This window comes from Ursus americanus, chromosome 5 (genome assembly GCF_024610735.1).
Source record: "Ursus americanus isolate L20-20 chromosome 5, mUrsAme1.1.p, whole genome shotgun sequence".
NCBI lineage: Eukaryota > Metazoa > Chordata > Mammalia > Carnivora > Ursidae > Ursus > Ursus americanus.
Genome location: NC_142131.1, coordinates 64,873,825 through 64,901,778, shown reverse-complemented (window position 1 = coordinate 64,901,778; position 27,954 = coordinate 64,873,825). Strand labels below are relative to the sequence as shown.

The 27,954-nt window shown below is 41.5% G+C and overlaps 1 protein-coding gene, 1 long non-coding RNA gene and 1 pseudogene across 2 annotated transcripts in view; 1 reads left to right on the top strand and 2 right to left on the bottom strand.

Moving 5' to 3' along the window:
• Positions 1-27,954, bottom strand: part of LOC123790406 (uncharacterized) — a 299,132-nt gene that overhangs the window by 244,811 nt on the left and 26,367 nt on the right. The gene's annotated exons all lie outside the window — the stretch shown is intronic.
• LOC123790402 (NADH dehydrogenase [ubiquinone] 1 alpha subcomplex subunit 5 pseudogene) lies at positions 1,526-2,262 on the bottom strand (annotated as a pseudogene).
• Positions 18,525-27,954, top strand: part of GRAMD2B (GRAM domain containing 2B) — a 105,361-nt gene continuing 95,931 nt past the window's right edge. The window contains exon 1 of the mRNA XM_045794823.2: positions 18,525-18,794. Within this exon, the coding sequence (XP_045650779.2) occupies positions 18,670-18,794 (125 nt within the window). The 5' untranslated portion in view covers positions 18,525-18,669. The remainder of the gene's footprint in view (positions 18,795-27,954) is intronic.

The following is a 27,954-nucleotide window of genomic DNA, read 5'->3' as shown; positions in this document are numbered from 1 at the left end:
GAGAGTACACAAAGTATATTTCCCTTTCCTCTCTATCCTCCACGTCTCCCCGACTTTTAGAAAAGGGCTATATCACACCAACATAAATATTCCACTCAGTATCAGTGTGGCACTTTCTCCTTGAAATTATGTAGGTTACAACAGACTGTCTTGCTCTGCAGGGACCTTAGATGGGGCTATTTCAGCACTGCCCCCACTTTCCCTTAGCATCGTCCCTTCTGAGTGCAATGTTTGGAAGAAGAAAATCCACTGTGAGTACTGGCCTCAACAGCGAGGAGTGATTGGACAAAAAACAATTAAATGACAAGTTCCCGAAAGCCATATTTAGTCATTTGTAGTTTTCGATCCCTGCCTTTTCCCAAAAACCATGACTTCAAAAATACACCAGAATCACATTTATTCTTTCCAAACTACCACTGCCTCAGTGCAAAAGTATTTGACAACTTTTTAACAGTTTTGTCTTCTGTTCTTTGTCAGAGATTTGGCACATTAAAAAATCCCATGCAGATAATAACATCGTTTAAAAAGTTCTCTGAATCGTTCATTTGTTTGAAATCTGCTTGTGGTCACTGTATGTAGCCTTTCATGCGTTTAATTACTTTTAAATGTGAACTGATCAGAAATGGCTGGAAAGATGAACAAGACATATAACATTTATTTTACCGATCCTACAAATATCTACTGAGCAAACTATAGGTACCAGGCTCTGTGATACACACTAGCGGGGAGATACCAGGTTGAACACTAGATGGAAAGTGACCTCGACTTTTATTTCTAGTTGAGAGAAATATGGGGGGGGGTAGCAAATAAATGAATAAAATAATAAGAGCAACAACTCTTTCAAAAAATAAAGCGGAATGATGTGATAGTTTCTGCACAAGGTGAGACTGGTGTTGACAAGGTGGTCAGGAGCGGCAACCCTGAGGCGGTAGCGTGTGGACCAAGAATAAATGATGATAAGAAGAACCTGGGTGGCTCAGTTGTTTAGCATCTGCCTTCAGCTCAGGTCGTGATCCCAGAGTTCTGGGATCGAGCCTCTCATTGGGCTCCTGCTTCTCCCTCTTCCACTTCCCCTGCTTGTGTTCCCCCTCTCGCTGCCTCTCTCTCTGTCAAATAAATAAATAAAATACTAAAAAAAAAAAAAAGAAGAAGAAGAAGAGCCATCTAGGCAGAGGGTAGAGCAACGGCAGCGATTTGGGGTTGAACAAGCCTGGTACACAGTAAATCAGGAAGGAAGTCAAGGTAAGGAAGCATCAGCCACATGGGGTTGGAGACATGAGTGAAGAAAGACCTTATCAAGGCCAGAGACTGCAATTTATATGTGAATATATACATATGTGTGTATATATACATATATTTTTTTAAGTGAAATGGGAAATCACCAGAAGGTTTTAAGGAGGAAAGTAACATGGATTTGTTTGTTTGTTTGTTTGTTTGTTTGTTTATTTATTTATTTATTTATTTATTATAACAGAACATTTAATCACATCAGTTTCCCACCAACACACTAGTCATTTAATGATGATTACACTGGACGTTTCCACTGGTTGGCAGGAGGCTTTTCCACTACAGGCTCCCATGGTTTCCAGGGTATCATTTTCCCTGCCAGTCTTAGTTCATATGCAGCCTCAAGTATCCCCTCTGCTAGTTGGCCACCCTGCAATTGGTCTTCTAATTTCTTACCATCTGGTTCCACTTTAACCACACTCAACTTCTCCTTTGCAATCTGTTCTGTGTCTGTTCTATAGGCTGCATTGTTAGGAATTGGCTCAAGAACGTCAAGAATCTGTGTACAACACTGCTAGATGTTCGTGTGAACTCTCACGTTTAACCCAACCCACAAGGCTGGTGGTCTTCCCCAGCAAACCTGTCATGACAGCGCCTATAGATTTAGTTTTTTAGATCATCTTGGCTCCTGATTGCAAAGGGGACAAAAATGGAAGCCGAGAGAACAACTGGAACATGGCAGTAATTGTCTGCATGAGAGATGATGGTAGCTTGACTAGAAATAGGTGTGGCCATGGAGAGAAGTGGTCACATTCTGGAGTGATCTGCAAGGACAGACTTGCTGACCGACTGCATGTGGGGAATGAGGGCGTGAGAGAAATCAGCAACACCTCAATTCCTGTTTGATCAACCAGGTATAGGGGGAGACCAATTACGGAGGGTAAAATGGGCAAGAAAAGTTGAGAGGAAAACTCTGAATTTCAAATGCTGTTTTGGTCACACGAAGTTTGAGATGTTTATTTAAAATGGGAACAGTCAGGGGGGAATTAGGAGATTTAATAGTCATCAGCATATGATATTATTTAAAGCCTAGATAATATCCTATAATATCCTATAAATATCATATCATATAAATATTATATAACAGCTGCATAATATCACCTAGAGGATGTGTACAGATAGAAAAGAGTATCAGGGACTGAGCCCACTGACTCCACATTGATACTGTCCTTTTCCTCTTTCAATAAGACTGTAGTGGTTGTGGAAAAAAATGATGTCATTAAGATCAATATTGGTGAGAATAATAATATTCCATACGGTACTGCAAAAAATAATTAAGGGGAGAGCTGCTGGGTGGCTCAGTTGGTTAAGCAACTAACTCTTGATTTTAGCTCAGGTCATGATCTGGGAGTAATGAGAACGAGCCCCCACATCAGGCTCTGCACTGGGTGTGGCGCCTGCTTAAGATTCTCTCTCTCCCTCTCCCTGTGCCCCTCCCCCCTTCCACTCACACACAAGATTTCTCTCTCTCTCTTTCTCAAAAAGAAAAAAAAAGAAAGAAGGAATACATAAAATATCTAAGTGTTTGACACAGAGCAGACAATCAAGAAAACATGATATTTTTTTTCCTATTTCCTTCCTGGGTAAAAAGTGGACTCGGCAGTAAATTCCAGTGGAACCAAAATCTTTCTATTAGTTCAGATGTCTTTACAGCCACAGGAAGTCATGAGAATCATCTGCCTCCACATTTCCAAAATGAGATTCTTCCTTTAGGGTCTCAAGAGGTTTCCAGGATCTCTATTAAGCCTGAATTAATAACAGATTTCTTGAATGCAAACCTTCACAAAGTTCTCTAAGAGACAGACCTTGTATGCAGCATTTCCCGACTTTCACGCAGGCTAGAGGAAAGCACTGTCTAGGAAAGCACTGACTGACCCCATGCGCACATTTTATAGATGAGAAAACTGAGCACAATGGGGCTCAGTTGGCCTGGAGCCTTGGCCTGGAGCTCGTTGTTATAGAACATGCGTTACTAAGAAACTGCTTGCCCCAACCTTCCCATCTGAGTGCCTATTCCTGCTATTTTCCTTAAAGCTGAGTTAATGAGGGGTCGACTATAGGCTTTCGGGTTGATAAGATGACTACGATAGGCCTCAAGTTCCTTCCTGGAGCTGAAGGGCTCACATGTGGTTTATGAGAACTGGCCTAAGAATCACTATTGTCACATAGCCATAATATGAAGAGGGAGACAGATTTTTGATTTTTTTCTAAGGTACAAACTACTACTATATTTATGGCTTTGCTTCCAGCCATGTGTGTGACTTTGGGTCCATCCACATCTTGTCAAATCTCTGAATTTCCATTTATCTGGCTGTTAATAGTATGGGCAGTAAAATGAGAGTCAATATTTGCTAAAGCTGTGGCCCATAACACAACGTTTCTAAATCACAGAAACTATCTCCAACAATGACCAAAAGAAGCTTGGACTAACTTTCTCAAAAGCGATGATCTTCCCCATCACCATTTTGCAGGAAAGAAAACTCGAGTACACAAATACTAAACCCTTAGTGGGTCAGAGGGCGTAATGTGAGAGGCATGAGGCAGGGTTGGAGGTCAGCTTTGTCGCTGGTGCCCCTTCAATGCAAAGCCCTCTGGTGTAGCTGATAAAGGGGTCGAAGAAGGAGTTCCGTAAAAAGAGCCAAGGAAAGCGAGTGGTGGGTACGGCTGTCAGCTGCTCCTTGGGGCCAAACAGGAGAGTGGGAGCACTGCCCCAGAGGGTGGGTAGGATGGTTTGGGGATGTCATGGCAACAGTTTGTAGGTCTACCAACTACAGCTTTGAGATCTTTAATAGACGTCATCTACCTGATCTCAAGACTATTTTTTTTTATTTCTAATGATAATAGCCTTCCGAAGTGTATGGGACTATTATCCCGGGAAGATTCCACGGCACTCCCTAAGTTCCCCACTGTCACTTACTGAAACTGAAGACACTCTCAAAGGACATTTATTTAGCTCAACCAACTGACAACAGTTAAAATATAATAGTCCCTGGGAGGAGCTACAACTTTCTTATTCCATTAGTATTATGAATATAGGATGTGAAGCAGTTAGCTATGACTGCATAATCATCTCAAAACATATGGGTTTAAAAAACTATTGTTTTGGGATGCCTGGGTGAGGCAGTCGGTTAAGTGCCTGACTCTTGGTTTTGGCTCAAGCCATGATCTCAGGGTCCTGGGATCAATCCCCACTTCCGGCTCCACGCTCAGCGTGGAGTCTGATATTCTCTCTCTCTCCCCCTCCCTCTGCCCCTTCTGCTCTTGTGCTCTCTCTCTCTAAGGTAAATAAATAAACCTTTTAAAAAATATTGTTTCTCCGGAGGCTACAGGTTGGCAGGTAGTTCTACTGATCTAGTCTAGTCAGATTTTTTTGTGGGCTCAGTCTGTGGTAGACGGCCATCCACTGGGAGCCAAGTGTTCCATGATGGCTAGAATGACTCAGCTCTCCTCCATGTGGCCTCACATGGAACGTGCCCCAAAGTCAGACATGTTGTCATGGTGACCAGAGGGAAGCCAGAGAGGAAGCAGAAACACGCAAGGCTTTTTTGCTGTCTAGACTCAGAATCGTCGCATCATCACTTCTGCCACATTGTACTGGCCAAAGCAAGTCAGGAGACCAGCCCAGGTTACCGTGGGCAGGAACTACAAGGCTATTGGACAAGGGGTATGGATAGATGCCATTAAACTAATTGAGATCATTGATGCCTTCAATCTAACACAGGGTGGAAGGGCAAAATTTGATTCAAAGAATAGAAAAGGGAGAATAGAGAATAAAAGCTATCTGCCTTCCTAATAAACTCATGCCTGGAAATCTCATTCTGTTTTTGAGCCTCGAATTCAAACAAATTGGACTCTTCCTTGTCATTTGTAAATCTTCGTCTCGGTTTTTCCTATGCAAGTAAATCACCTCCACAGATTTTGTTTTACAATGGTCACAGATTAAAATTCATTAAATACTTAAAAATATTTTATCACTTGAGTTTAGCCCAATGATTTTGTTTGGATATTTGTTTAATACAGAGTAAAAAAAAAAAACTTTAATGTCCTTTTTTTAATGCTTCTAATTAATAAGCAACTTTGGTATTTGCATTAGCGATATGGTGAAACACCTAAAAAAAAGGAGAATAAAAAAGATCAACTTCGCTGTGAAAGAGCCTTCTCTAGTATGACAGATTTATCAGCAGTCAATATTTATTGAACCCCCACCGTGAGCAAAGAACCATGGCGAATACAGTACAAAACACGTTTCTTTAAAAGTATATTCTGAAAAAAATAAATAAAATAAAAATAAAAGTGTCTTCTGATTATAGAAAGTGCAGATGGGGCAGGGGTGATGAAAACATTGATAATACCGTTTAACAATGAATATCAAAGCTGTTGTGTTGGGCATTTTGCTTGTTTGGTTGGTTGGTTTTTGTTTTTGTTTTTTTTAAGATTTTTTTTTTTTTTTTTTTTATTCGACAGAGATAGAGACAGCCAGCGAGAGAGGGAACACAAGCAGGGGGAGTGGGAGAGGAAGAAGCAGGCTCATAGCAGAGGAGCCTGATGTGGGGCTCGATCCCACAACGCCGGGATCTCGCCCTGAGCCGAAGGCAGACGCTTAACCACTGTGCCACCCAGGTGCCCCAGTTGGTTGGTTTTTTGTTTGTTTTAAAGATTTTATTTACTTATTTGGCAGAAAGAGAACACAGCAGGGGGAGGGGCAGAGGGAGAAGAAGGCTTCCCACTGAGCAGAGAGCCCGAGGTGGGGCTCGGATCCCAGGAATCCGGGATCATGACCTGAGCTGAAGGCAGATGCTTCGCTGACTGAGCCCTCAAGGAGCCCCGGCATGTTTAACTTAACGAATGTATAGTCATACAAACAGGAGGAAGCTGAAGCCCATTGAGGGAGAAAGAGGGTAGAATCTCTAAGGGGGAGCACTAACTCACTATCTTCTAAAGGGAGGAAAGACGACAAGACTGGAATAAGACATAGGTCCTCATGAGGCAGGGGTCAATGTAAGTGACCCCATACCAGCATCAAGATAAGATGAAGCTATTGAGGGAGTTATTAGGAGTCACACAGAATGTCGCTGCGGTATTTGCTCAACCACACATGTGTGTTTCAGGTGTGGCTGATCATGGTCCTTCTGAGCAGAGTCTGAAAGAGAAACCTTCTGTCCTAGCACCTAATACAGTGAGGCAAGAGCAGGCCACTTGGCTGAAAGGGCTCTCATTGGCTAGATCAGGAGTACACTCCAAGTTCCTTCCTGGTACTCCCCAGAGTTTCTCAAAGATCAGGGGGCCTCTAAATGATGTGGAAAAGGCAGCAGGCCCTGCCAGCAAAGAGGAGCATCCAGCAGACCTTTCAAGCACAGATCCCATCCTACAAGAGCTTGCTCCAGAGGAGGGAAGTGAAGCCAACAGACCCAGACCCAGAATTGTAAGTGTCAGGTCTCAAACCTGGGGGAAAATAGGTGAGAAGGGAGTGTTGCCTCTTTGTATATAAAAGGACTCTTTAACATCTCAAGGACAGAAAGCCTCCGGGGGGGGTGGGGGTGGGGGGGGGAGTCTTGGTTGCCCACAGAGAGCATTTTTCTTCTTTATCATCAAGGGCTTGAGAAAAAAACAAGAGTGATCCCACACGCTTTAGGAACCTAGCACCTATTAATCTAGGATGCAAGTGTATTTTGCTTATAGGGTTACTGCCTAGACAACTGTCAGGGTTTGAGGGTTTTCATGTTATTCAAGCTGAAGAAAGAGAACTTAGCAGGGGGGGACAATGAGCAAAGCTAGGAAAGCCTTGAAAAGCATGGCTGGAATCCAGGACTCAGTTTGCTCAAGAGAACTCAGTATTTTTCCAGTGAAGGGAAAATGGGATTGAAAGCAAGAAAGAAAAGAAAGAAAGAAGGGGGAGGGAGAGCACCGAATCCTAACCACGAGACTACCAGGGAGCATTGGAAGGAAGGAAGGAAGGAAGGAAGGAAGGAAGGAAGGAAGGAAGGAAGGAAGGAGAAAAAATACAATTAAAAACAAGAAAAAAGAAAGAAAATGGGATTATAACACACTTGCACTGTCCTGTCACACTTACCGTGTCAACCTGTAAGTTTTGGTTTTAAGTTCCTTTTAATCGAGAAAGATAGGTTTGGTTTTAGGTTAGATTTCTTTGACTTCCTTGTAAGCCTGCACAATGTCTGAGGCTTTTTTTGGTCTTTTGACTTCTGCTTTGTTTTCTACTTTAAATTTAGCAAAACCTCTCGCAGAGCACCGATTACATGTAGAGGAATTTAATTTTTTTAAAAATTCCTCAGGAGTTCCAGCTATAATTGCTTTAAAATCCCTCAAAGAGTCCTGTCTTAAAAAGAAAGAGAATTTTATGGGAAGGTTGTTAGGCTCAGCTCAGACCTAGAGCAATAAAGAGAAAGCCTCCAGAAACCCATTTAAAGGCATCACCATGGGTACACACAAACACTGTGAAGACAAACACTGTCCCTGAGACGTGACGGGAACAGGAAACATAATATAAAATGTAAATGGATTGAGGAGACAAGAAACCATGTGCTTTACTTTACTTCCAGGAGACTGTGTGTAATAATGGAAAGACACAGGGCTCTGGATTCCACAAACCCGCCCTAAATCTCAGCTCCGCAACCATTTCACTCAATGTGTGGGCTAGGAAAAGAGACAATGTTTCTTGACTTTGGTTATCTTATCTCCAAAATGGTGAGAAATATGCCTATTCCCTAGCCTTATTAAGAGGGCTAAGTAAGAAACTTAACAATGATTCAATTCCCTTCCAGTCTTTATCCTCTGTCCCTGAAAACTCAACAAAAACACTAGAACACAGTTTCACAGATAAACAGTCTATGCGTCTCCGCAGCCATCAAGAGACAGTTCAGTCCAATCACCAAACTCCACCTTAATTTACAGCATTTTCATGGGTGTGTCAGGCAGGGGTAGAATTCAACCTCTGGTTTACCAGCAATCTCAAAATGACATCTGAGCTGTCTGGGCTAAACGGTCACTGTGCCTGCAGAGGAGATGGTAAGCATCTGGATCTGCATTTGAGTCTCAGCCTTGCACTCACAAGCTAGGAGACACGAGATGAGTTCATTAAACTCTCTGAGCCTCAGCCTTCGTCTCTGCAAAATGAGGACAGTAACTCCCTTCCAGACTCACTTCCAACACTGCACACAAGCACGTGAGGAAGGCGAACACTGTCACCACAAATGTGGTGGCCTTTCAAAGACTGCCCCAAAAACCAAAAAACAAACAAAACAAAACAAAAACCTGCCCACTGGTCACCCAACTGGGTCACCTTCTGCATTGTTTGATAACTAGAAGAGAATATTTTTATTTCTTAGCCATGTGCATTTTTTCTTCCACACATTGCACTCTTATGACCCAACTCGTATCTTAAAAGAGCCTATGAGCTCAATTATCAAGACCAAACTATTACAGATAGCACTGTCTCCATCACCTTCCGAAGTCGGCCCAGTCTCACGGCTCTGCACTGTTTTAAAACCTTGCAGAATGAATGGTAAATTGAAGACATGTAATCAACAGTAACACAGAAATGCATTAGCATAGGAATCTCTGTATCTTTGCCTGTCCTTACGTGATGGTAATTCATGCTCTTCTAAATGCCCGAAGATTCTGTAGGGAGGTATCATTATTAGTGTTCTTTCTTATTGTCATTGTTACAAACAGGTGAAATAAACAACCGTCTAAAAAACATGATGTCAGGATTATCAAGAACCATAGAGGGAAGATACTAAAACTCTGGCCCTGGACTTACTTAGAGATGCATAAGAAAGATAAAAGTCCATGTCTTCAAAAGGAACAGTGATGACCAAATTCACCAATGGAGAATAAGTCGCTAATTATATTGTTAAAATTAATCAGTTAGCCAGAAATAAATCCTAATGTTCATGGTCAATTCATTTTCAACAAAGGGGGCAAGACAATTCAATGAGAAAAGAACAGTCTTTTCAATAAGCGTGCCAGCAAAAACTGGCAAGGAGTCAAGTACCAGGGCAACGTACAAAAGAGTGAACTTGGACCTCTACCTCACAACACACATTAGAATCAACACAAAGTAGATCCAAGACCTTATGCTTACATAAATGTGAAAACCATAGTACTATTAGAAGGAAACAGAGGAAAGCTTCATGACCTCAGGTGAGGCAATTATTTCTTAGGTATGACACCAAAAGCACGAGTGATAAAAGAGAAGATTGATAAATTGGACTTCATCAGAATTAAAACCTTTGTGCTTCAAAAGACACTATCAAGAAAGTGAACAGACAACCTATAGAATGGGAGAAGATATTTGCAAATCACATTTCTGAATAGAGACTTATATCCAGAATATATAAAGGATACAACTCAATAATAAAAAGACAACCCAGTTTGAAAATGGGCAAAGGATCTGAATCAGTTTTTCTCTAAAACAGATAAGCAAATGGCCACTAAGCACAGAAAAGATGCTCAACATCATTAGTCATTAGGAAAATGCAAATCAAAAACATAATGAGATACCAGTTCACATCCACCAGAAGGGCTATAATCAAAGAGGAAAAAAAATAGTTAAATGTTGGCAAGGCATATGGAGCAATTGAGACCCTCCTCTAGTGCTGATTGGAATGCAAAATGGTGCAGCCACTTTGGAAAACAGTTTGGCAGTTCCTCAAAAAGTTAAACATAGCAATTTCACTCCTAGTTATTTAACCAAGACCACTGTGGACACAAAACATGTACACAAATTTCCATAGCAGCATTATTCATAATAGCTAAAAACTGGAAACAATCCAAACATGCACCGAATGAAACATGAACCCATAAAATGTGGCATATCCATACAATGGAATATTATTTGGTCATAAAAGGGAAGTACTGATACATATTATAACATGGATGAAACTTGAAAACATGCTAGGCGAGGGGTGCCTGGCTGGCTCAGGCGGTAAAGCGTGCAACTCTTGATCTCGGGGTCATGAGTTCAAGCCCCACATTGGGTGTGGAGCCTACTTAAAAAACAAAACAAAAACAAAAAATCAAAAGCATGCTAGGTGAAAAAAACCAGTTACAAAAGATCACATATAGTATGATCCCATTTATATGAAATATACAGAATAGATACTTTCTGCCTCTATCTGCAATGTTTCATCCCTAGACACAGAAAGCAGTGATTGCCCAGGGCAGAGGAGCTGGGAGGTAGGAGGAGGGAAGGTCACTGCCAATGGGTACAAGGTTTCTTTTTGAAGCAACGAAAATATTCTAAAATGAGACGATGGTGGTGGTTGCATACGTCTGTGAATGTACTAAAAACCACTTAGTTATACACATTAAACAGGTGGACTTTATGTTATATAAATTCTATCTTAAGCTGTTTTTTAAATCCTCAAAAACAGTTACTTTAAGACCCTCTGATTTTATTATAAATGTTGGTAACAATAATTATAACAGCTTACTGTGTGCTTATTATGTGCCAGGCAATATTCAAAACCTTTACAAGTACTAATTCACTTTTCTGACAAACCTGTTAGGCAAATACCATTATTACCTCCATTTGACAGATTAGAAAACTAAAGCTATTAATAAGCAGCATCTAAGAATTCAAACAGAGAGAGTCTGTGTTTTTAAATAAAATATGGACCTGGCCCTGTAATCCAACAGCAAAATATGGGGAGGAAATCCCTGAAATTCAGAGAGTTGGGGAAATTTTAAAATATTATAAACGACAGGGTCGCCTGACTGGCTCAGTCCGTGGAGCATGCAACTCTTAATCTCGGGGTTGTGAGTTCAAACCGCACATTGGGTGTAGAGATTACTTAAAATTTTTTAATAATCTTTAAGGGACACCTGGGTGGCTCAGTCAGTTAAATGTCTGCCTTCAGCTCAGGTCATGATCCGAGGGTCCTGGGATCAAGTCCCATAACAGACTCCCTGCTCAGTGGGGAGTCCGTTCCTCCCTGTGCCTCTGCTGCTCCCCCTGCTTGTGCTCTCTCTCCCTTTCTCTGACAAATAAATAAATAAAATCCTTAAAAAAAAAAAAACCTTAAAATAAAATATTATAACAAACGACAGAGCCTAAGACGGTTAATGACTAAGAGAAAAATAATTTGGGGGGGGCGTTACTTCATACAATAGCAGTGGAAAAGGAAAGGCTATAGATGACATGGCCATGGCCATCTCTTTTCCTATAGGCAAATAATATTAAACACAGGTGGGCCGTTGCTGGGAATCCTGATACATTTTCATTCTCCCATGAGCTACAGGAGGAGGGAATGGGTACAGCAGCGTGGTAAGAACAGAAGCCAGACTAGCAGGCTAGAAGCGAAGACAGAGTCAGGAGAGCAGCCCTTCCTCCGGCACTGATAATTCATGTGGCCTTCGGTAGGTCACCTGACCCCTCTGGACACAAATGATGGATCTCTACCATGAATTATCCTCAACTGACACTTCCGAAAGCATCTGTGTGTTTTAAAATCTCAGCATCTAGCTCCTAGTTTCTAGACGGTTTCAAAAACATCTTGTCCAGCGTAACGCTTACTCTCTAACAAATCTTTCTCAAATTGGTTTCATGCAAGTCTTCACGAAATTCTGTATGTTTCTATGTCAACTCCTCCAGCCCCTAGGGCTCCGCGGGTGGGGAGGGAACTGAGATGTGTCTGTGTGTTCCTCACGTTGAATGGAAAGGCCCCTTGAAAATTACAAAAACATAGTTAGTAAATGTCGGCTCTATTTCCAGGATTACTAAGCTATTTTGACAATCCTTTGGACTAAAACATAATTTTGATAATGCTAACAGTGTTAATTGTGATTATCTCTGGAGGCTGAGGATTATAGGGGTTTTCTTAATTTTCTTTTTTAGATTTTGTGTATTTTGTCTTATAAACAAAAAAAGCGTATTTTAAAAAGCTATGGCCCAACATTATGAACGTAGTTAATGGCACTAAACTGTGCGCTCTAAAACAATTATGATATTATGTATATTTTACCGCGATAAAAATCTCCCCAAAAAATCCATTATGGAGACACTAAAAATAATACAATGTTCAAATATTTCTCTGGAAATAATTATCGATTTGTATAAAATCAAACAAAGGCAGAATAGACAAAAACTATGCAATAGGTCTGAAGATATTGATATTTAAATCAAGGAACACAGTTTCTTCAATCTGGTAACTCTGGAGCCAAATTCATACGTTTTGCCAAATACTGCAGCTGGGGTGTCTGAATGTCCACAGCGGTGTGAGGAAGCCAGCTCCTACAAGCTCACAAGAGTTAACTATCAGCATGTCTTCCCAACGCCATACTCAATGTCGCCATGTTGGTAGCTTAAAATCAGCCATGGTGGGAGCATTTATACTCTGGAACTTGGCAAATGCTACAAACCCAAGCTTTGTTTTTCCTAGAAAATCAGCTTACCAGCACATTGTTGTTTAAATAATAAAAATGTAAATAGACAGAAATATATACTAACAGAATGCCTAAAGTCAATGATTTCAACTCATTTTATAAATTTAAATACAGTTAGGAGCAGTGAGAAACATGCCCAAGTGAGTGGCAGGGCAGGAATAGGAACCTGGGTTTCCAAATTTCTTTCCCTTACATCATAAAGACCAAATACCCAAGGACAAAGGTTGCCTTAAATTTGATACTGCCGTGTTCACTAGAACTGCAAGATCAATTTTCTCATCTTTCTGGGGGCGAAACTCCCTCTAAAGTCACCAAATGCTGCAGATAGTAATGGCTTTCTGTCAAAAGCTATACGTCACCTCTCTGCATCCTCTCAGACAAGAGCTCATGACTTCAGAGGAGGAATTAACCTCCTTTCCAACTGCGATCATGGACGCCACAGACCAAAGGAGCTTGAGGAAGGAGGAAGGGGCTTGAGATAGGACCTAGTTCACTAGTTAGACTGAGCATTCCAGGCTGTTGGTGGAGCCGTTAGCACCAATGTCAACACCCCACGGGCACAAATTGTTCATACTTGAGCTCTCTCTGAGACGAGGTCTTCCACAAGCCACGTGCAGGCACACAGCTGACGTCACATTCAGAAAAGGAAATTATATCTTTCGATTATATTACAATAAGACTCCACTCAACTTTAGTGAAGCTATGACCACGTCAAATCATAATCTTCTTCCTCCTCCTCCTCAATAGTATTTTCTGCATGCTGACTACATACAGGCTTCATGTTGGAACTGTACATATCATCCGGTTCTCACCTTTGAGATGGATACCATTATTATTACCATTTTTCCAGAGCTCTGGAACCTTTCTAAAGTAACACAGCAAGGAAATAATGGAGCCACCCTTCCAATGCAGACAACCCACCCCCAAGCCCACATTCTAAATCACTCTAGAAATGTGCATACATTCATAATACACCCAATATACCATCATTCCATGAGGAATTTGGAATCTCCAGGTAACTTCACCAGAACACACTTGTTTGCCCAAATGGCAGCAGCATGTGCGTAGAGTATAAAACTAATCATATTAACACTAACCTGAACACAGCATAATCCATCAGATAAATCTTAAAGCACAAATTCCTGTAACGTTGCTTACTTGTAGAGGAAATTCAGTGTATTTTTAAGTGGAAATTTACATTCCGTGCCCCTGGAAAGCTCAGTTTTGAAGCTCTGTTTTTTATCTGGTGTTTTCAGTTTGGTCTTGTGCCTCAACATCCCATTCCCACACGTCTAGGAGGAGGAAGAAGATATACAGGCATGAGTTCCCCACCCCTTACCTAACTGAACACCAGCAGGCATATCAGGTCCATATTTGTGGACTTCAGAATGGCTGGATATAATAACCAAAGATTATCATCATTGCACAAGACTAAATTCCTAGAACTACGGACCTCATTTCACTGAAGAAAGAAAAAAATTGTAGGGCACCTGGGTGGCTCAGTCAGGGAAGTGTCTGCCTTCGGTTCGGGCCATGATCCCAGGGTCCTGGGATCAAGCCCCACATTGGGCTCCCTGCTCAGTGGGGAGCCTGCTTCTCCCTCTCCCTATGCCTGCCACTCTGCCTACTTATGCTCTCTCTCTGTATCAAATAAATAAAATCTTTTAAAATTTTTTTAAAAAAAGAAGAAGAAAAAATTCTTGCAGTGAAACTTAAGTGAGTCGGGTTTAAGGAGCTAGAGCTAGAGAAGACTTTCAACATCATGTAGGCTCAGGGTTTAAAACCCAAAAGCATATTTGGAGAACCCAGTGAATCAAAGCAGGCCGGATGAGCAATGGGGAGGGTTGAGGACAGACGCAGACTGCAGAGATCAGCCCCGCCACAAGGGGGCCCTACTACTTAGTATCAGTCAACTATTACCACACGGATCCTATTTTTCAGGCAAGATAACAATGTTTTATATGAAATGTTTAAGAAATTTCTAAATATGAAACATGGCAAAGGCCAAACAGAAGCTGTCAGCAGGCCAATTCTAGCCTAATATCTTTCATTCGGTAGAAGAGAAAAAAGTCCAGAGACATTAACTCAACTTATCAAGTGAGATCGTCCAAATTCATTGTTCTGCTTTTCTAGGTCACAAGCTCTTTTACAATCTCTACTTACAAAGATATAACATGTGACTTACTGGAGAGTATCAGCAAAATGAGACATCTGAATCCTTGGTGGTCTTGCTTTAAACTGCTTGCTACTTTGTCAATTTCTGCCTTGTTTGGTTTCCATAATCTCAGTTTCCACGGGAGGAGATAATAAGGTCTCTTCTATCTTTATTTTAGTTGTATTCTACTTATTATCATTTTTTTTGCCAGTGTGTATGCTCTTTTTATAGCTACATTTATATAAATGTCCTACTCCAGTTGTTTATCTTTGATCGCCTGGCCTTTGTTTTAATCTTCACACACAAAAATGAAAGCTGCCGCAAAGGCTAGGAGTGCCTTGAGCAGAGGCCATGTCTAAACAGTTGAGAGGGTCAAACAGGGGTAGTTCGGTGCCTGTTGATGTGGATTGCTGCCCAGCAGTCAACTGCCATTAATCTTAAAAATAAGGCATCAGAAGTCACATTTTGCTCTCTGTGGTCGTGTGCCTACAGAACTTCATTCTTGTTTGAACATAAGGTGCCAACAGAACTACTAGCAAACTTTGAAACATTTAGCATCTGCAGCTCCTATCGGAGGGGGCAAGGCACACAGCTGGATCCTGTTCCTGAACAGGCTTGGGTTGCCCGTCCCACCAGCCTCTGGCCACTTAAAACCTGAAAGTCCCTGATTGATGACGACGTTGAACATCTTTTCGTGTGTCTGTTGGCCATCTGGATGTCTTCTTTGGAGAAATGTTTGTTCCTGTCTTCTGCCCATTTTTTATTTGGATTATTTGGTTTTTTGGTGTTGACTTTTATAAGTTCTTTATAACTGGTGGTTACCAGAGGGGAGCGAAGTGGGGGGAACGGAAGAGATAGGTGAAGGGGATTAAGAATATACTTGTTATGATATGAGCAGAGTAAGGTAAAAAAAAAAAATCTTTGAATCTCTATATTGTACACCTGAAACTAATACAACGCTGTATGTTAACTACTGGAATTTAAAACAACTTGAAAGTCTCTGGGGGAGAACATACACATTGCCCCTTTCTACCCCTTTCTGCTGGCTTCCATCCCCACCTCACAGTCCTACTTACCTTTCTGGCTCTTGAAGGTATTTGAGTTCATGACCCCTGGTCTAGACTTTCAGCAAACCTCATCTTCACACAATTTCTTATGATTGGGGACGAACTCAACATGGTACACAAGAGTTCAGTCAGTACTGTTTCAACGGCTTCAGAGTGCTTCCCATAGACTGGGAACTGCCGCCTCAGTGAAATAATCCTATCAGATGATTGCAGTCATTTTCAGCTTTCAAAGCATCATGCACACGGCCATGAAATTCAGCATTCATCTGTTTATTCCTATTACCTGTAAGATAAAGCTTGACCTAGCCACTGGCATTCGGGGTCCTTCATCATCCAGCCTCTACCTGAATGTTCAAAGCTACTACGTTTTTTGCCAACACAAAGTCTCCACTTACACACACACACCTGGCCTGTGTACTTACTTGCTCGTGGACTCCCCTCCCTTCCCTCTCTGCTTTTCCAACCTCTCCTCACTCTTCAGAGTTTAACTCCACCTTTTCCTGTAGGCTTTTCTAAATCATCCCGGATTCAAAAGATCTCACCTCCTTTTAAATGTAAATAAACATAGTCTCACTTCTGTTTAAATGCTCAATAAACGTTTGGTGAATGAATGAATGAATTCCAGCACCACCGCATTCTTAGGGCCACTTAATTATGGCCATGTTGCTTAACCTTTTTAAGGTACAGTTTCATCATCTGCAAAAATGTGGTTTGGGCAAGAGACCAAGATAGTGTTTTGAAATTACCTAGCAGAGAAGCTACAGAGACTCAAAAGATATTAGGCAGTACAAAGACTGGAGAAGTACTAGCCTGATTTACTGCCTTCCTCCCTCCTGCGTTGCGAATTAACTTTTCCATTATGTATAGTGTCTCTTCCTAGCTACATTATTGGATCAGGACCCATTACTTAAATTTTTTTTCTGTCACTCACTGTGGCTAGCACAGAGTTTTGTTAACAAAATATTGTTGATTAATCAATAGCTTCTCTATTGAAAAATATGTCCAAAGATAGTCTGGTAACACTGGAATTCCCTCCTTTAGAGACATTCTCTCCTAAGTTAAGCATTGCCCCAGCTAAAATCCAAGCCTGATTGGGAGATAGTAACAAATTATGTTGTATTAGTTATTAATATATGCGCTGGTTAGACTTTTTGTTTACAAGTAAGAAGCAGAAACTAGCTTACAGATTGTTGCTAGTATGCGAAGTATGCTATGGTTTTGTTTAACTCAACACTTTAGTAGAACTTACTTTATTTAATGTCTTTCCAACATAACTGCAACATAGAAATAAGGGGGACAAGAGAAATACAGATACGGCACTATCAAGGACAAGAAGTGAAGCGGGATGCAGTGTGGCATCAGAATTGTGGCAAGACGGCACCAGGAAGCACGGTGACCGGCTGTCGAAGTTTGCCTCGAGCTAAGAAGTCCCAAAGACGCAAGGCATTCAGGGCTAAAACCAGAAAATCCTGGACAAACTGGGATAAGTTGGTCATTCTATTAGGAACCACTAATTTCCCACCAAAAGACGCACTTCCCTAATTCCAAAAGTGCACTTGGAGTCCGTATTGCATGCCCAGCAGCACAAACCCGAGTCTGGCTAGTTATCAGCTGGTTAGAGCAAAGAGCTCACAAGGCCAAGGTTGAAGGTTTGATTTCCCAGGAAACTTTGCTCTCTTCCACAGACAGAGTGGGTGCGCTTCACTTAAGCCAGCCATCCTCCAATGTCACTGACCAATCACAGGGGAACAAGGAGAGGGAAAGTGCAGCTGCTTTGGACCAGATCCTTCACCGCTCCTAGTAACGTTGGTGGAGGGACGCTGATGTCTTCTTGGGGCATCAACACTGAGTCATTGAATAATGTCACATAAAGAAACTCACCTTCTGAACTTCCTGCTTAAATGCATTTGAAGTAACTATAATACATAGCCGAATCTCCTAGATTTCATTCTAATATTGTGAGACAGGCTGGCAGGCAGCAAGCTCAGCAGGTTGGAGATCACCTGCGGTGACAGAGCCAGAAAGTAGCGAAGATGGAGCTGGAACCCTCTCCCCCTAGAGATTGTTTGTCTTTGTGGTGGTGGTGGCGGTGACTGTGATAGAGGCCACAGCTGCCTGGAACCCAGCAAAATACACGACCTGGACGTTGAGCTTGACTTTGTACGTTTCCCTTCCCTGAGAATTCCAGAACTCTTCAGGTCCCAAGAACCATGCAGGGCATCCAGAAAGCTCTTGTGCGTCTTGCCCCATGTCAGCCATGGCGTGCTTGTGGGCTGATTGTTTCCTGCATGTGTAAAGGCTTTATAAAGCCCACCCACATTCTCCACTCTGTCGCTCAGCCCCAGGGGGTCCAAGAAAAGCAACCCCCTTTTAACATTGAGATGGTGCAACTTTCTGCACCTCACTTTTTCACGTCTTTACCTTCCCAGAGATTTTTCTGCCTAAATCCACCTAAATCGTGTGGTGTTCGTATTAGTACACCGGGAGGTGCAGTTCCCAAACACGCGTATTTTTCCTTTAGAACGAGTGTGGGTAGGATGAAAACCACTCTGTGTCATACTTACATGTTACTCATTAACTGACTTCAAAAAAAAAAAAAAAAAACAGCTTCGGCTAGATTAGGAGTCATGTGAAGAAAGAGTTTCCTGCAATGTGGGAACGGAGCAAAGCTAAAACGCAGAGTTTTTCACATGATTGGGGGGATTCAGAAAGGAGCCTTTGAGCTTCTTTCCTGACTTGGCGATCGACCCGCGCACCATGGCGAAGAAAAGTCTGTCTCCCAGCGACACGGTGTTCCGGTTTGACATTCCGGGCAGCCCAAGAAAGGCAGGCACCGAGGCCCCACACAGCTCCACAGACAGTCCCGGCTCTGTGTTTCTCAGGTGGGTACATCTCGTGTGTCGCCCTGGTGGCCCCAGCCACCTGACCGTTGTTCTTTGGAGAGCTCCGTCCTCATCCCTGGAGGCCGCAATCAGCCAAGGGGAAGGAGAAGGCACAGCCTAGGCATTTGGGCCAGTGCATTTGAAGGGGGGTACATAGCAAAGAAAGTGACTTGCTGAGCAAATCAAACTATTACCACTATTAAGGGAAAATAATGGTTAGCGCCTTCTTTAGGATTTTTTTAGTACTGGATGACTGCCCAACTCTGCCATTCTCTTATTCTTGATCACTTTCGGGTTCATAGGAAATTAAGTCAAATAGTTGAGCCAAAAACCTTACTTGGGTGTTGGAATTACCTGTGTTATTATCAAAAGCGTAAATGTGAGGGCTTTCTAAATTAATTATCAAAATAGTATTAGCTGTATTGTGGGTTCAACTATTTATTGTACGGTGGTTTGGGGCAGCTTTGGCCTGATTGAGAACACACTCTTAGCTCTATATAGATATAAACTCACTCTGATAATTACATATTTTTTAAAATTTTTATTTATTTGAGAGAGAGAGAGCACAATTAGGGGGAGCAACAGGCAGAGGGAGAGGGAGAAGCAGGCTCCCTGCTCAGCAGGGATGATGCGGGGCTCGATCCCAGGACCCTGAGATCATGACCTGAGCGGAAGGCAGACGCTTCACCGATTGAGCCACCCAGGCGCCCTGACAATTACATATTTTTAATGAAAAGTCATGTTATCAGCTCTTCGTTCATTTTGGCCTCCTAATCATTCTCTAGGAATTTACATAATGTAGAAATCAAATCCAAATGGAAATCAATTACAAGAGAAAGTTTCTCACCCAACTTTGATGTAAACTTCAAGGTTACTCCACGTGGACCTCCAAGAGGAGGCAGAGGAATGACCTCCACGCAGGAAGTTTACTTCAACACAACACCGTAGCCGGAAAGTTGATCATTTGTTTTGTGTTTTCATCATTTTAAATCATTTATACAAAAAGGTGCTCCTCAAAGTGATAGCTTTTAAAAATTAAATGGAAACCAAGAAATCCCATTTCATTTAACTGTGTTTGCATAGCAGAATGTCAGGTTATAAAAACAAGTGAAATAATTTTAAAAAGAAGTTTTGGGGACAAAGAGTCTGAATTTATGCAAAATGTTGCATAATACCTCTGTTTTTAGGTTAGCTTAGTTTATCCATCCATCATGAAAATGAATCTATCTGACTTGAATTGTCTGAGCAAAAGCACAACTCCTATGACTGAAAATGTAAAACCTCTGTATTATTCCTATATTTTGCTGAATTTCAAATGTTTCTCAAATCTTTTTGTCTGCTTAATCCACCTCTTCTGTAGATAATGCCAACTCTTCTAGGAGCTCAAGTTCTAATCAGGAAAAACGAAATTAAAATACAAAACAAACAAATATTTAAAATATATAAAATACAGAAAGTATAATTTGAATAAACATGTATTATTTAAATAAACTTAAATAGAATAAAAATAAAATAAAAACCTGCATCAACCTAAATTCAAGCCTCTTTCAAAAACAGCCCAAGCCTATTTTACCTGCCTATTAGAATATTCAATATCAAATGTCTATATTAGTATCTAAAAATGGTTTTTTTAATGTGTATTGGAACCCATCTAAAAACATTACATGTATCTCCAAACGGTCTGAGCATTGCAGGACTTTTAGTCTGGTTGAAAAATCTACTTAATGTATTATATATTAAATCATTCAAAATAATTCATGAAAACATTAGGCACATGTTGATTAATTATTTGAGGTAAAAAATGAGACCAGGTACATACTTCCTTTAACTTTCTAAATAAATACTAAGAATTTATGTGGCTGATGTGGTATCCCATTATCATTTTCCAAACCAGAAGTAATAAAATGTACTCTGAGATCAACAAACCACTTCAAATAGGTACAGATACAATTTATGCAGTGCTCTTATCAATCATTCAACAAAGATTTACTGAGTGACTAGATTAAGCCAGGCTATGTGGAACACACAGTGGGTACATTCACAAGCAAGACAGACCTAGTCTCTGCCCTCAGAGAAGTTATTAGTTTAACTTCAGAGACAGGCTAAAAAAGTATGAATGCATGAATGGACACACCCACATATACATAATTCTTACATTAACATTTATTATCATAGGAAACAATTCCAGGGCTGAGAAAGAGAACCAGATAGGGAATACTAACTTAGATGAGATGGCAAGTGAAGAACCCTTTAAGGAAGTGATAATTCAGCTGTCTAAAAGGATGAGAAAAGAGCCAACCATGGAATGGCATGGAAAGGACATGTTGCCCTGAGCGAGGGAGGATCTTACGTCTTGAGGAACCCCAGGGAGAGTGGCAGCTGATGAAACTGGAGAAGGGGTTTAAAATTCTCACTTAACTGCACTGGGAAAGCACTGGGTGGTTTAGAATAGGGGAGTATCACATGTGTTGTTCCCTTGAGAAGGGCATTCTGGCCCCTTTCTGGGTGATTTCCAGGTTTCTGCTCCGCTGAGCAATACTGCATCTTGCCCACATCTCCCCAGGAGCTTGGATATGCCTGTAAGGTATGGACCCAGCAGGGGCATTACTGGGTCACAGATTACAGGCTCGATTAATCCTGCTCATGATGTCAACTTGTGTTCCAAAGTGTTGTGTCATTTACGCTCCTACCCTCAACTATTCTGCTGTCTACACAACATTGGCATTATCTGACTTTTTAATTGTTTCTAGTCCAGAAGCTGTGCAATGGCATCTCAATGGGGTTTTAATGTTCATTTCCCTTATTAATACAAAAGGAGCATCTTTTCAACATGTTTATTGATTATTTTCATTTCCTCTTCTATAAAATACCTGCTTACGGATTTATGACCCTTTGCGGCAGAAGGCGGGCAGGAAGATGGGTTACTATCTTTCTCTTATTTTTAGATAGTTTTAAAAACACTCCAGATACTAATTTTTTGTTAGTTATATGTGGTGTAAGTTTTTTATTCCAGCATATGATTTGTCTGTTCTCATTCTCTATCATACCCAAAGTCTTATTTTTAATTTATCAATGCCTTTACCAGTTCATCCATTTCCCTACCTCCCTCCCCTCTGGCAACTGTCAGTTTGTTCTCTGATTCTGTAAGCCCATTTCTGTTTTGTTTTCTTTATTTTGTTTTTTAGAATGCACATACAAGTGAAACCATATGGTATTTGTCTTTCTCTGTCAGACTTCTCTCTCTTAGCACAATACTCTCTAGGTCCATCCACATTGCCAGGAATGGCAAGATTTCATTTTTTTTAATGGCTAGGTAATATTGTGCTGTGTGTGTGTGTGTGCGCGCCATATCTTCTTTATCCATTCATCTATTCATCATTCATCTACTGATGGACATTTAGTTTGTTTCCATACCTTGGCTTTTGTAAATAATGCTGCAATGAACAGAGACATGCATACATCTTTTCAAATTAGCATTTTTGTTTTCTTTGGATAAATACCTAGAAGTGGAATTGCTGGATCTTACAGTAGTTCTACTTTAAATTTTTTGAGGAACCTCCACACTGTTTTCACTAGTGGATGCACCAATTTACATTCCTACCAAGAAGGCACAGGGTTCCCTTTTTCCCACATCCTTGCTAACACTTCTTATTTCTTATCTTTTTGATATTAGCCATTCTAACAGACGTGATTATCTCGTGGCTTTGATTTACATTTCCCTGATGATGAGTGATGTTGAGCATCTTTTCATGTGTCTGTTGGCCATCTGGATGTCTTCTTTAGAAAGATGTCTATTCAGGTGCTCTGCCCATTTTTTAATGGGGTTGTGTGTTTCTTCTGCTATTGAGTTGTATGAGCTCTTCATATATGTTGGATGTTAACCTCTTGTCAGATATGTAATTTGTGAATATTTTCTCCTATTCAGTAGGTTGCCTTTTCATTTTGTTGATGGTTTCCTTTGCTGTGCAGAAGTTTTTTTAGTTTGATGTAGTCCCATTTGTTTGTTTTTTGCTTTTGTTGTCCTTGACTGAGGAGACAAATCAAAGGGGAAAAAAAAAAAAAAGATCCAAAAAAATGAGGCAGCACTAAGCTTGAATGTGGGACCAGGGTGGGACTAGCCCAGGCCTCCTTAGACTCCTTCAGTGCTCTGATTTGGGGATCACCCCAGGCTGCAGTCAACAATGACAATGGCAGGTCCAAAGTAGCCCTGTAGTCACACTCCTGATGCCTCCACCCAGTGGTCCCACTGATTCTGTTTCTGTTCATCTACTGTCCCAGCTCCCACCAGTGAACGTCAGAAGAAATGTTGGTCCTTCTCTCTTCTCCCAACATCCTTGATATTTCTTAGCCACACCCACTTCTCCTGCTAGTAGGGAAAGAACAGAGCACTTTTTGGTACCTCAAGAAGAGGAACACTGTAGACGTTGTATTATGACCCATTTTCACTAGATGAGCCCATCATCCCAGCTCCTGTTCGCTGGCGTTGTAGAAACAGGGTTATATTTAGAACCTGGAGGGAGCTGATTTCTGGGAAATGTGTTTCCCTCTCTAGGAGAAGGGATGAGGAGGTAACAGTCAAAGAGAAGAGGACTGTGTTAAGAGAATATAGTAGTAGTAGTCGTCCTAATGTCCTAAGTGTGGAGTGGGTATTTCAGTGAAGGGCGTACCTCTATACTTAGTGGGCAAGGTTCACCGGCAGGACCTGGGAACTCTGTTGAGCCTCAGAGGAGAGCGAAGAGCAGGTTGTCAGAAAGCAATGAGATGATGAATTACCCCAGGATGTAGTGAAATGGGGCTTGGAAGTTAGAATGAGGAGGTACAGTACCAGGAATAGACGTCTCTGATAGGAGAGTCAGAATTTTCCCAGCAGGAGAGAACAGAACTCCCCAGCAGCTAACCTGGCCAGGAGAGAACGGACCTGCAGTCTCTTTCCCAAACCTCGCCAGACACTTCCCCACAGTCTACATATACCAAGCACTCAACAGTCTCTCAAGACACATGTTCTATCCTTGCACCAGACTTTTGAACATGCTGGGAGCCCCCCCCTTGACTGCCTCAAAAATTCCTGCTCATCTTTCATGATGCACCTCCAGAAAGGTCTACTCTAACATCTGGGGAGACTTACTACCTCCACCCCTCAGAAGTAGTTGCCTTTTTTATTTCTTGGCACTTTATCCAATATTAACCACTTATCAGAATAGACTGTCAGAAGGGGTGCATTTATTACAAAATCAGTGAAGTTTAAGCTTCCACCCTCACTTAGACAAGCCCTTTCCAAGGCCCTGGGAGTGCCTGTAGCAAGCTCTTCACATAGTCATACCTTTCAGTAAGCCTTTCAAACAATATATTAACTACAATTATGACTGCTCTCTCTCTTCACTCCAATGTTCTATCACACTTGCCCTCCTGTCCGGTGGGCAAGGGATTTTTTGACATTACGAGATAAGGGGAAGTTGTTTGGAGATACATTTAGTTTGGGACTGCTGGAATTTGTTTATGTGATTTGTCATGTGTGTGTAAGTTATTGCTAGCCAACCTGGCTTCCTGGAATATTCCCACCACCCATGAAGGGCCAGAGATGATATCATGATAGGAATACGTCCTTCCGGTACCCTTTATCAGCAGTATGTAGGCAGTGAAAGAAAAACAAGACTGGAAATGTATAGGACCAGAAGCTAGTTTCTGGTAAATTCTTCCAGTCATCTGATGTGTAAATTGTAAGTGGTGGACTCTGTCCTCATTAATGCCAACACAAAACAGAAGTTCTCTTCTGTTAGGACCATAAACTCGATAATGCAGCTGATATCATTTTAAGTACACCAAACGTTTTTCTTCTGCTGCTGCTTCTTCTTCTTTAGTGGTAATTGCATGATTTATCAGAATTTCTGTGTTTATGGGACACAAACCCAAGGTAATACTAAAAACAGCCACTGCCTTTGTGAATGTGTCACATAATAGATCACATCTTAGTATGACATTATTAAGAGGAGGTTAGAATACAAAAGAAAATATCAATAAAAATTAAGGTTTTTCTAGAGAAAAGACTAAATTATCTCTTTATTGAAAACATTACAAATCTGTTGCCATGTGAAGACATTAATGAGTATCATCTAAAAATTATAAGGAAGTATCATATACCGTATCAGGCAGTTAGGTCATAAGAGTGTTAAATTACTTCTCTGAATTGGGAGATGTTTGTGGAATTTGTTGGCTTTTTCAAATTAATAATTTGATTTTTTTCTGCATTCTGAAGATTTTATTTATTTATTTGTCAGAGAGAGAGAGCAAGCGGGGGTAGAGGCAGGCAGAGGGAGAGGCAGGCTCCCCGCTGAGCAAGGAGCCTCATGTGGGGCTCGGTCTTAGGACCCTGGGATCATGACCCAAGCTGAAGGGAGATGCTTAATTGACCGAGCCACCCAGGTGCCCCTTCTTTCTGCTCTAAATAAATATTCACTTTTGTATCTAATTTCTCATTCATAATGTTTCTTAAAGAAGACCCTAAAGTTGTATTCGCTTCAGGACCACAAAACCTGGATCTGCCCCTGAGTCTAACTACCTCTGTACCTGTGTTTTCCAACAGATCGGAGCTTCTTTTATCTGTAGATGTTGACACAGGCTATGAACTTGTAGTGCTAAGCGAAGGTATGGAGGTGATTCCCTGGGAATGAGTCCCTGAGTGGAAGGCGTGCTGCCTTATAAGTAACCGCCTGTTAGAAGTTTCCCATTTGGGGCAATTTTGAACATATTTATAGAAAAACTAAGTTTATAAAAATGTTTCTCATCAGTGTTCGGTTCATTAAATGTTGCACAACACCTAAACTTGTTTTTAAAAAACAATTTTAAAAATTAATAACCTATGTTTAAGCCCTGACTCACTTTTTACATGACGTTTTCAAAAGTCGTGAAGATCTATTTCAGATGAGCTTATCTTTAAATCACTACTTTCATTAAAAGCTTTTTATCATAACAGGTTTTTAAAAAAATCAATCCGGTTCATTTACATCCGTCCCCCCCCCCCCCGTTCCTCCATGTCTAACGTTAAGCCAGGGAAGTGAGTGTACCTGCGTTGCAAGTTCCAGGAGTTGCCTCCATGGGTAACTATGTGGAGTTTCAAGACGGCATATTGGCCAGCCCTGCCAAGAAGTACAGGAGTGACGAATGAGGGCTTCTTTATAGCCAACAGCACGAACATAACCTCTGCTGTTTGCACAGTGGCTTACTCATGGGAACTTTTTACAGATGTGACCTTACTCACCTTAGTGGCTTTTTGCTATGGTGGATGGATTACGATAGTTACTCTCTATAGTGCTTAGATAACGGTGAAAACAACAGAAAAAGGAAAAGTTTTCTGCTGTGGCTGGATGGTAAAATTAAGCCAATGAAATTAGGTCAGGTAGTGAATGCCCAGCCAGACAGGTGGCCAAAAAGGCATTATCCAACTTCATTGACCAATTGATTCACCTCGAGGGGCTTCAAATTATGTGGGCTATTTCCAAAAAAAAATCAAATCCATCTTCAAGGGTCATTTAATTCAGTTCCTTCAGCCCACCCAGGGTAACTTTTACAACCTCAGAGGGGCACCGGTTTCGGAAGTAGGCATGTGACTCTCTTTGAAAGAACAAAGTTAAGGAGACCAACCTGGAATTCTCTATTCTATATTGACCCATGATGTGATTCTGTGGGTCTTGGTTAAATTTGTTGGTAAAAAAGACAAGGGTATTTGTCCTTGATACTTTTCAGGAGCGGTGAAAGAACAAGTACGATGGGTCATTTCATTTAACAAACAGTTATGGGATACTTTCTACAATCTCTGTATAGGGATATTCTACATGGAAGACTGCCTGGTGTGTATCTGGTAGATAATATTCAACAAGATAATACATAAAGTGCTTGGGAGCACAGCAAAGGTTCTAAGGAGGTTATTATAAGGCAGTAGGCATGATGCACAGAGGAATCACGGTATATTCACTTACCACCTAGAACTGTTAGAGGCGAGAAATACGTCCTTTCCTCTCTATTGATAGCATGTGGCACAGAGAAGAAACTCTATAAAGAGAAGAGAGCCTTGCAAAGTAAATAAATGGCTGCAAACCCAGCTCCAATTTCTGTTGGTGAAGGACACACCTGCAGGCTACGATACAAGGAAGGCAATGTGCATGTACTATGAAGATTAAATTATTAGCCTAACTCTCCAAACTATAATTTCCCTCAGCATGTTTACGGCTGATCCCCACATTGCAAAACTTACATCTAAGAATAACTGCACATTTCAAGCGCTTAGTGCCACAAAATAAACCTTACCTAATATGAAAAACTAACGGCTGTCAGGACTCTCCTGGGGGGAGGAAAAAAAAACCCCTATTTTATTACTTCCAATAAACCTGCAGGGCAGAACAATGTGCCATGAATAAGCCTCACTCCAAACATGCTCCTGTGAAAGGGAAATAAAACCAGAAGCAGGAATGGTGAAGTCATACCAGTGTGTGCATTTCTCCCCCAGACTTGTCCTTTGGACACTGGGAAATACTCGCTATGACCCCGCTGGCCTCCCTGCTCCAGGAAGCCTCCACTTCAGGCATGCACGCTAGTCCTGCCTTTGCACCTTCTGATCTGACCACAACCCTCTGGCAGAGTAAATTCTATGTGGTTCTTCAGATGGGACCAGACATCCCTGCCTTCGGAAAGCCTCCCTTGACGCCTGTTTCTGGGCTATGTGTTATCTTTTGTTTACTTCCATGACAGCATTTATCACACGCCGCATTGCTCTTGTTACGTTTGTCTTTCTTTTTCACTTTGCTGCTGCCTTGTTTCTAACCAACCATTCAGCACAGTTCCTGGCACAAAACAGACAACAATAAATGTCAGATGGTGCTGGGCGACAGAGCAGTGAAGAGCTCCCCTGAGATGACAGGCAAAGTTGATCCTTGCTGGGGTGCTGCTGACCTGGCCCCAGGAAGGCTGGGGCTCAGAGGAACAGTGAGGGCACACAAGGGAGGAACCGGCTCAGGGCAGGAAAGCAGCTAGAGGCAAAGTCAAAGGATGGATCAGACCTTCTGACTCACCGTCCTGGACCCTCTCGCTGTTCCACAGTGATTTATTATTAGATCTGAACTAGCATTTGCCTACACCGTGGTCCCCAATGCTTTATCCTTGCAACTGG